This window comes from Charadrius vociferus, unplaced genomic scaffold (assembly GCF_000708025.1).
Source record: "Charadrius vociferus isolate BGI_N301 unplaced genomic scaffold, ASM70802v2 scaffold230, whole genome shotgun sequence".
NCBI classification, from domain to species: Eukaryota; Metazoa; Chordata; class Aves; order Charadriiformes; family Charadriidae; genus Charadrius; species Charadrius vociferus.
Window position 1 is genome coordinate 3244783 of NW_009646500.1, and position 10749 is coordinate 3255531.

The 10749-nt window shown below is 35.3% G+C and overlaps 1 protein-coding gene across 1 annotated transcript in view; it reads left to right on the plus strand.

Annotated features, from left to right (window-relative positions):
* The window catches only part of GOPC (golgi-associated PDZ and coiled-coil motif containing), a 25012-nt gene that overhangs the window by 9244 nt on the left and 5019 nt on the right, over nt 1–10749 (plus strand). The window contains exons 2-5 of the mRNA XM_009883217.1: nt 4394–4558; nt 7088–7111; nt 9735–9910; nt 10180–10345. Coding sequence (XP_009881519.1) covers nt 4394–4558; nt 7088–7111; nt 9735–9910; nt 10180–10345 — 531 coding nt within the window. The remainder of the gene's footprint in view (nt 1–4393; nt 4559–7087; nt 7112–9734; nt 9911–10179; nt 10346–10749) is intronic.

Here is a 10749-nt window from a genome sequence, read left to right on the forward strand (position 1 = left end):
GCCTTCTCCTTCCTAATGAAGAACACTGGTTAAGACTTTGAGAACTCCATGACTGTCAGTGCAATCAATCCCAGCATTTAAGCTGAAATTGATTGTATTGACAACTTAAAATAACCTTATGCTAAATATATATTTTATATCAAACACAACTTTTTGATAACTTGTCATTGCTTGAACAGGAAATAGGAACTGTTGATTAAAAATAGAAAGACATTATGTCTGGACTGTTTAGAGATTTTTAATTTTTATTTATTTATTTATTTTTGCAATAATATTTATTGAATGCTCTGCAGAATAAGTATTTTTCTGTTGCTTAATGCCGTGATTTACTTTCTTTTATATCTTATGGAAAGAATAAATGATGAATTCTTGAGTTATTTTAATTGAAATTTTGTTTTAATTTTCATAGGTGTAAGATCTCTGTGAAACAGAAAATACTTGGTAAATGGCAAAATATCCCCCAAAATTGAGTGAATATTTAGTTAGCCTTTCAAAACTATTCTTCTGGTATCATCTGTGTGTTAGATTGTTCCGAAGATAAATATTGAGTTTCACTATTTGATTAATTTGACCAAGGTATGCAATTTACTGAAATTGTAAAGTTTTGTTTAGAGTTAGGAGTAGCTTGATTATAGACCAATGGAGTCATAATCTGAAACAGCAGCTCTTTCTGAAATAGCATGTGTTTACTGGTACTTTGTGGAAGAAAAGAAAAAAACAGACTTCTGGGATTACCTTTCCTCCCCCACCCCAGACAGATCAGATTAGTATTAAAGGTTGGTGTGGTTTTTTACTCAGAACAGTAGGGACAAAAAAGGTAAGAAACCAAGGAATATGTCTTGTGTAGTTGACAGTGTATGGACTGTAATTGGGACGGTAAATTTGAAGACATTGACAGTAGTGTGTCTAATAATTATTGATAAATTGGAGAACACGTTTGAATGAGATACTTCAGAAAAGTAAGTGATACTGGCAGTAATGCAGTTCTTTATTTTCTTAGTCTTTTCCATAGTGTTTCACATATGTAACTTCTCAGAGCTCTCCGTTAGCAGCCAGTATTGAACTGAAACATTTCTCGGAACCCTTCAGGAAAAGTTAGTGGTCATTATCCCCAGATAAGAGGTGGGAAAAGTGGAGCATTGAAATAAATGATCTGAATTCCTTTAGTAAAGAAGAAACTTGGTTATTTTCTGGTTGATTTCAGTAAACTTTTGCTTCCATTGTAAGGCCCAGGCTGGGCACTTCCCATTGGCACCAAATTCCAGTTACAGATCTTGATTTGAGAAAAGTATCCAAGACTTCAGTGAACCAGAGACAAATGAGCATATCTTAAAAGGCATTGACCTTGCCAACAGGTGTCAGAATAAAAGGAAAAAAGAGCTGCGCAAATTCTGTCTTTTGTATCCTGTCTGCTTGATTCTCCGGTTCTCTCCCCATCTGTGCTATAGGGCAGATGTAGGTTTTCATGATTAAATCATACTTCTAAGAGCCACACTCCAGTCCTGCTTCTAAATGGGGTGTTGCCTGGGGCATAGACTCACAAATGAGTTAGCAGAGATAAACTAAGGTGTTACCTTGCAGTGTGAGACTTGCTAATGTGTGATAATTGCTAATCTGCACAGTTGTATACTGCCCTAAATACAGACGCATTCCTCTTTTGGCTGAATCGGCAAGCTACTGTTAAAGTGTGTTATGAAAGTAAACATACTACCTTCTCTTCGACTTCTGCCCTTTATTGTTCCCCAATGAAAGTTTCTGTTCTCTATTTGTTGGTTGGTGGCTCTTCATAATCTTTCCTAACCATGAAGCTCAATGGTCTGCTGTGGGTGGGTGTTCGTTACTTCTGCCCCAATTGGCTTCTCCACGAATTCTAGAACAATCGCAGGTGACCTTCAAAATACATGACATTTCTTGTTTGACAGTCTTCTTGGAAAGTACATCACAAAAGCTAGCAATTAAAGGATTGGTACAGTTGCTTGTGCAACATTAATTTATCCTTGTTGTGCTTATGCAAATTGAAACATTGTAATTATATGATCTGGCACCGTCTTTTTCCCTAGGACCCCTGCCTAATGCAGTGAATGGTGCTCTCAGAAGGCATTGCCTTTGGATAGTTCTTGTTTGTGCTCGTCATTTCCTCTGCTTTCTCTGCCCCCTCTCCGGTTTTTACTGAGTACCTTCCAAAATTGAGTGTAGAGCTGTTGAATTTCCAGTGCTCTTTCCATATGATTCCTTTGTAACAACGTGAAGGAATGTGGATAAAAAACACAGTGCTAGTAAGAAATAATATAAAGGAGAATTAAATGAGCTGGCCAAGCTGAAAAAACTGTGAAATAATGTAAAGATTTGTCAGCCTTCATAGAAGTAGATCACAAGATTTCAAACCAGCTTATCGTGTTTGCTTTTTGGTGTGACTCTTGTATCTGCATCTGTTCCTGGGGATAGATTTATGACTTTTTGTGATTAAATAGATTACTTCCATGAATTGGGCTCCTACCATTTCTCATTTTGCCGTCTTTATTAAAACAGTGAGATATGAATGTAAATTCTAGATCGTATACAGAGTACTATTTCTTTTTATTATGAGTTGGACAGTCTCTTTGTGATCCCTTTGGAGCATCATGTATGTCGCAAAACTGGTAGCCATCATTCTCGCTGCTTTGTAATTTACACAGGGAAAGAACTTTTACTTCTTTTTCTTTTTTTTTTTTTTTGCCAGAATTCTATTCTATTACTTATGTGCTATTCTCTACTAGTTGAGGCTGAACAATATTAAACTGGTGTAATTTATCTGTTCTGCCACTTTTTGCTTCTCTAGGCATTTATAATTAGAATGGATGAATGTTTGTGTGTGTGTCTATATAAAAAAAGTAATAAACGTTAGTGTGTTAGCTGTTAGTACCTGTTTTGAAAGGAGGACGACATTTAAAAGCAGAAGTAATATCATTATACGTTATATAATTCTAACAACAAATAATATTGAAGTAGAAGTAATATTTTTAGACACTAGGTGAAATTGTGACTGGGTCAAACTGTGCCTTCGTTATTAAGGTCTCACTTATCTGCTCTGTACTGTGTTATCACCTCTTATGCTGGTGATATTCAGGGGTTTTGCTGCTTTAGTTCAGGTGTGTGTCTGCTTTTGCTTGGGGGTTGAAAATCCATAGCAGAGACTTTAGCAGTGGCTGGTCATTGGGGAGACCAATACAGTTTTGTAAGTAACCCATTTCTGTAAAATTATATGGCTTTATGGTATTTTAAATATCAGCTTACTGTAGAAGACAATTTCTGTTTTAGAATTCTACTAGGGTTTGCAAATTACTCACGTTTTTTGTCATTCTGGCAGTTGGAAGATGGAAAGCAGTGATTATGTAGTTGAATGGGGTGTTTGTTGGCTTGCAATTTGATATTCGGTGAAAATTTGAACATTAGGATGATGTTATTAAATTATCTGAAATACAGTACGTTAATATGAGAGGGTTTTTTTGAGGACTCGGTGGCTTTTCTGTTTTACTTTTTAGTTTCAAACTTTTGGAGGCAAAAATATAATCTGGGAATTTACCTAAAATATTAAGCATGATCAATATTCCCCTCCTCTGAGATCATCTTCTGTGTTTGTTTTTTTTTTAAATAGTAGCTTTCAAGCTTATATAAATGTTTATATATAAAAATGTTTATCTTATAAAATGCTACTTGAACTTAAGGATAGCAAGTAACCTGGTAAAAATGTTAGAACTTGTTCTTTTATTCCAGGTATGCACACTACCGGTGAACTGTATTTAAAATGTTTCAAAACTACATTTTAAAGAGTTAATAACTATTCCTTGTTTTCTACAAATGCATTTTAGAGGCATGTTAATTCATGGCGTCTGGTTTGCCCATTCATTTACTATTTCAGTTAAGTTGTTGATAACAGACCAGTTGTAAATTAGGTTATTTGATTTCAGCATTGCATTAATAATTGTCATTTTACTTTGATCATATTTTTTTTTATACGACTTAATAATTTTTAAGTTTTAAATTGTGTTTACATTGCTCTGGTTGTAAGTCCTATGTAGATTTAATGCCATTGCCCTGTTTTGGAGTGGACGTCAGCATCACATGCCATTGTCTGCATGAGGAAAACCCCAGCTCCTGTTACTTTCAGCAGTATGGTGGTTTGACACTGGGTCTGTGGATGAATCGATTTGGTGGCAGCTGAGGAGCAGAAAAGCCTGCAAATGATCCAGTGCTTAGGTTGGGCTACGGGGGAGCTTGTGACAGCATGTACTCTTTATCAGTATTACACTGTATATAGCATATATGTACCAGTAAATGATATATTATGTGTCACAGTTCTGATGACCCCATTTAATCATTGCTCTAATTACTATGATGGATTATATCTTCACAGGCACAGTTAGTTGATCTGAAGTCTGAACTGACAGAAACGCAGGCAGAGAAAGCGGTATTGGAAAAGGAAGTGCATGATCAGCTTTTGCAACTCCATGCTGTTCAACTTCAGCTACATGCCAAAACTGGTCAGAGTGTTGATTCTGGGGCTATTAAGGCAAAACTGGTGAGTATGGTGGCTTGAAGGGAGGATTACATTATGCTTTTCCCTCTCTTTGCTGAAGTTCTTTCTTCGAAGGTGTGAATAAGCTGGTTACAAATTTTCACATTAAAAATATTAGAGAGAGTTAACTTTTTCTTTTGTAAATAACATCTATAGTTGGTTGTTAGCAACCATTAAAAATAACATAAATAATATCAGAATAATGAATAAGAATTTAAGAAGTTGTTTTTACGTAAACTGTTTTTAAATGGTTTCCTAAATTAGAATAAGAAAATATTTTGGTGGTTTTTAAAGCTTTTCTGGAGACAGAAGTTGCAAAAGATAATAGGTTCCAATATACAAATACAAACAAATCTTCACATATCTTAAAAAACCCTAAAGTGAGGCGAGTCTATTGTTTTATTGTAGTTATACTCTGGTAAGAGTAAGATTGGGATTGTTTTGCCATACAGAGAGAGGGTAGTTGGCATCACAGTCCTCTCTCTATTGTCATTCTTTCTTTTTAAGAATGCTGCAGATGCATCTCCATTGCTATCCGTTGCTATGTGCAGCAGACTGTCATAAAAGAACTCAGTAAACCACTGATAATTTTGCACGATAGGTTTTTTAGAAACTTAGACTTTTACAAAGCCCACCAAAAGTTAACAATAATCAATCTGTGCAATTAATATTTGGCATTGACTGATAACCAAAATGTACTCTGCCTTGTTGCTAGCCACAGCACAGATTCAGGCTCTAAGACTGAGACTTTGTCAGTTAGAACAATAAAGTAATGGTGTATAGATTGTGGTTTCTAACTATTGGCATAAATCAAAATCCAGCTGTCTGGCCATTTTTAAAGAGTCTTCAGAGGTTGCTTGTGAATACCTAGTCACAACATATGTGGAACATTAGTCTCCTCTGCTATTTTGTCATGTTATTTAATGTATAATAAAACACAGTAATAGGCTGTAAGGCTTAATGGCTATCTAGGCTAATCACTGAATAATAGGAGTAACCCAAATTCTTCCTGTTTCGGATCCAAAAGCTGTAATTGACTTAGAGCTGGGTTCCTAAGTCTACATACTTGGATATTCCCCATAGGAGTAACATTTTCTGGATTGTCTGCGTATAATTTATTCTGTATTAAATTATAGCTTAAGCGTGATGAAGCTTCTTCATAGCTGTTAATAATTTTTATGGCCCTGTAAATAAGCATTAGTTAAATATCACCAGCATTTTGTAAGTTTTAGGCTGCAGGTTTACGTGTAGCAAATTTTTTAAGCCAACACATCACTGTGAGTAGTTTTGGTCCCTAGATTTTATTAGGGAGGCTATTACTAGAGAGTCATACTTCTAAACTTTTTGTTTCTCCTTACCTTGTTATAAAAAATTTCTAAAGATATATTAAATCTCCATGCTATTGACAGCAGTCTTTTTCCCACAGGTCACAGTAAATACATTTTAATTGCGTTGTTTCAGATTTTATCTGTGTTGAAATTGAATTTATTAACAGCCTAGACTGATATTCTCTCCTTAATTCCAGTTAGTTCCTCCTTTTTTATAAATATCAGGTCTAATCTTTTGAGCTTGCTTTACTTTGCCTTTGGGGGTTTCATAGTTCTAATGGAGAGAAACTCACTTTTAAACTGTTGTAGATAGAGAAAGCTATGAAGGTGTGGGAAGCCTTGAACAGGCAAAACTGAAGCTGCTTAAATGACAATAAAATGGGAAGTCTGAGTTTTAGGTAAATAAAAACTGTTGTGCTGACTTTCTGGCAGTCAGAAAGGCTCTGAGGGCAAAAAGGGACTGTGTCAACAGAATATGCGATGGGGAAATAAAGTTCTGTACTAGTTAACTTCCTGCTTTCTTTGTTAATGACAGCCACTCTTCTTTTGAATGCAGACTCAGCGTAAATGTATACCCTGCAAACTGTAATATTGTACATAGTGGTGAACATTTCTAAATGCTTCAGATTGCCAAGCAATTGATAACATCATGTAGTTTAGGCTGAGTCCATTTTTAGGAGTAGTGTATCTGCTTAGTCCAGGCGCAATAACTGTGTCTTTGTAAGAGTATGAAGTTGCCTAGTGGATTTTGCAGTTGATATGTCTTTTTTGCTACTTCTCCCTATCCTTTATGTCCCTCTTGTAATACTTACTCTACTATTATTTCTGAAAGGAAAAAATCTACTGTGTTTAACAGGTGTCATATTACAAATGTATTTTCTGTGATACTTTCAAACTGCTTTCATGCGTTTCACATTATCTTGCTATTCTTTATTGAGATTCTTGGTATTTGAGGAGAAAGTATTGTTTTCAATACTACAAAAAGGGTAACATTTTTAATAAGATTTTTAATAACTTTCACTGCAAAATACCAAAATTGCTGTTGAGTACAATTATAGCAGTGTGATGCTTCTTTATGACTTCTAATGAAAGACATAGTCTGCTGGTAAATTTCTTTTGGAATAAATAATTTATGTTGTTGCATTTTCTTGAAGTTCCTATTGTCTGTTTCTCTAATTATGGAACTCTTCTCTTCTGTCTTAAGTCTGTCCTTTCTGTGGATGAAATGGTAAGTATGCTGATTGCCTTTTTTATGTTTAACCAGTGCTTTTGTTTTGTGCCACAACTTCTGTATGTTGGCCTCAGAAACTGGCAAAAAACAGATCTGTCTTTTTCCTTCTTCCTGTCTGTTGGCAAGATGCTGTATAAAAAATTTTCTTTGCTTTTTAGTTTTCCTTTTCTCGTTTTGGTGCCCTCTTTCCGAAGTCTGTGTGTGTTTCATTTATTACTGTTAGAGCTAACTTGGGGTGATACCTGAAAGCTTGACATTCTGAAAGATTGTTCTGGCAGTATCTCAAAAATATTTAAGGTGTTATACAAATTCTAAAGCATAAATACTGTACACATCTACCAGTGTAATACGCAATATTTTACCTATTGTGTCTTTTTTTAAAATCCTGTCATTTTTTCCTTGTTTTCACTTTTCTCAGTTCTTTTTATGGACACGATTTAGTGTGATTTACTGGCTTGTGTAACTTATAAACTGAATAATACATAGATAAGAAGAAAAGGTGATGCAAAGTGAACTTTTATCTTTCAGTCTTTCACAGTGATAGACTTGAAAGGTTTTTAAACAGCTTTTCCTCTTTTATTATGTTATATACCTCATTATCATTGCTCAGTATTTGCTCTTTGAAAAGCCACAGGATAGCTGGTTACTGTAAACTTTGATCTTCAACATTGCAGTTGTGTTTTTGGTTTGGTGTTTTGTTTTATATCACCAACAGAAAATACAGGTTTTTCTGTTTTGCAGAGCTTACGCAATACTATGAACACTAGAAAGCATGAAGCGATTCTGTAACTTCCTCAATTTTTTTAAAGATTTTTGGAGACTTACCACATTTCATGGCAGTCGGTCAAAAAAGGACATGTCCTTTCAGTACATTTTCAGATATTCTGTATCGCAAACCTTTGATTTTTCTTCATGGTGATCAGTTGGAGACAGTCTGGAGTAGCATTAAGAATGGCTTCGGGGTGTAATTTTCCACCTTAGTCACAGAGTAAGAGTCATAGTAATGGAGAAAATAGAAAAAAAACAATTCTGTGGGATTACATTGTTCCCCATATTTTAGGTATCACAGTTCAAATGCATGACTGAAAGTGATTCCACTTAAAAACATATCATTTGACTTTCTGTTTATATTTAATTTAAATGATTAACCAAATTCAGAGAAAATAAATGGAAAATTTCAGCCTTGATGACAGGTTTTAAGCTGGCTACTTCTATAAACACGGTAAAGTGTGCTACATGGAATTTGCTAGGGTAAGCAATCTTGGATCACTTCAGCAATTCGCTTTCCTGGAGGAGGCTGGGATTCTTCTCCCAAGGTGTATTTCAGATACATTAAGGAACTTGTACATCTCTAAAGCTTTTTTTCTGAATAGAAGACAGGACTGGTACATTCTAACAAATTATTGGCAAAGATAGTATGAATTTTTAGTTTATGACTTTTCATTCAGTAAATAAAGCATAAATATATCCAATAATGAAGAAAATGGAGGTTTGAATGAGAATAATGTACCTTCATATGTCTGTCAAATTCTAGTCTTCGTCTTTTTGTACTTGCCAAATAAAAGTTGTTCTAAAAGTGAGTACATACACAAACAGGGGGCCTATACTATTTAGAGCAGTATTGGCAATACATACGTATCTGTATATCTGTATACGGACTCTCCAGTTACTGTAAAATGAGTGTTATGTCTGAGCTGTGACCCTTCTTACAGATACAGTGTGCGGCAGAGGCAACGCAGTGTGTCAGAACTCTTGAATTCTTGTAATTGCCCTTTGGCTACTGACAGTACGTGTGAATTAATATAGCCCAAGGCCATCATAATATTAGAGAAAATTGGTACAATTTTAGAAACTCCTATTCTTCAGATGTAGATTAGTCAAAACTTTCAAAAAAAAAAAAAGAAGGTACGTTTCTTAGAGTTTTTTGTGTGGTTTGTTTTATTTTAACAAACCTGTTCTGCACTACCTTCTCTTAAGTTTTGTCAGGGCAGGCATCTTCATGTGTAGAATCTCTGGCTTTATTTTTCTGGTCTTCAGAGTCTGATTTGGATATGTCCTTGACTGGACATTTCTTAGTTGTTTGCATGAAAATAATTGTAAATTTAGGGATATGCAGACTTAAAGAACATTTTCTTGACATCTGCTCATATTAAAAGTTGTATTATAATAGTTAAAGAATATTATAAAATTGAAATATTTAGTGATTTTCATTTTTAAAATAATCTCTCTCATTGTTCTCTTCCGTTTGAACACAGGTAAAAGTAAGGGCAACATTCAGGCCACTTAAATTTTGCCAACTGTGTGTGACAGGGAGAAGCACTCTTGCTAGTTACAGTCCTTGGACTTTGAACCAGTATATGTATTTTGTGCTAAGGAGTGGTAAGCTGGACAAAAATCATGTCAGGAGCACAAAGTTGACTGCAAGGCCTCCTCTCCCCAGAGGGGAGTATGCAAACCACTAGCTGCAGTGCCAGAGTCCCTTCTTTCATTTGTTTTCCTGCATGCATGTCCTGTACACCAGACAGTTACTACACATTGTGTCTAGAGAAACAATAAGTGCTCTTTCATTATTAACTTTGATAAAAGCTTTCAACATTTTTATTTTTTTTTTTTTTTTAAGGAGAGAGAACTTGAAGCTAACAAGAAAGAAAAAGTGAAAGAAGCTCAGCTGGAAGCTGAGGTGAAGTTGCTGAGGAAAGAAAATGAAGCTCTTCGTAGGCACATAGCAGTGCTTCAGGCTGAGGTTTATGGAGCAAGATTGGCAGCCAAGTATTTAGATAAGGAACTAGCTGGAAGGTATGTAAAGTCAATCTGCGTCCCTTAGCATGAGATGTTTTTGTTGTTGCTTTCTTCCTTTGCATCCCCAGAGGCAGGTCTAAAGTTAAGTAGGAAAAGTGTCACATTAGCAGAACAAAAGGAAGAAACAAAAAATCCCTACAGTTATTGCACTTGCACTGGTTGCTGCGTGACTGTGTGCTGTAGCCAGCTACGTTGTACAACTCGTACACTTCATTGATTTTTCACTTGTAATATTGTGTTGTTTTACTCTCTTTGTCATTATGTAGGGTCCAGCAGATTCAGTTACTGGGCCGAGATATGAAGGGACCTGCTCATGACAAGCTCTGGAATCAGCTTGAAGCAGAAATACACCTTCACCGTCACAAAACCGTTATTAGAGCTTGTCGAGGTCGGAATGATCTAAAACGACCAATGCAAGCACCACCAGGACACGTAAGTTGAAAAGATGAGACATTCCTCCACAATTTCAGCATTTGTGGAAAATAGATACAAGTTACTTCTTGATTTTTGTTTTCACTGCAATATTGTGTTATTTCAGTTGTCACTTCCAAATATATAATTCTTCTGTATGCTGGGGGACAGTTCCATGCTCAATAGCATATTCCCATAAGCCATGAAAGATGATACAATTCCTTTGACTTAACCAGGAACACTCAGTCCTTTTGAAAACTGAGACTCTGCTCTGTGTATGTATAAATATGAATTTAACAGCATAATTTTGTTACCTAGGTTTCAAAATGTGGAGCTAACTTATTTACAAAAAAGACAAGAAAAACATTTTTAGGATAAATGTGAACTGAAATTAATTAAAAAAAAAAAAGTAAAGGCTTGATAAA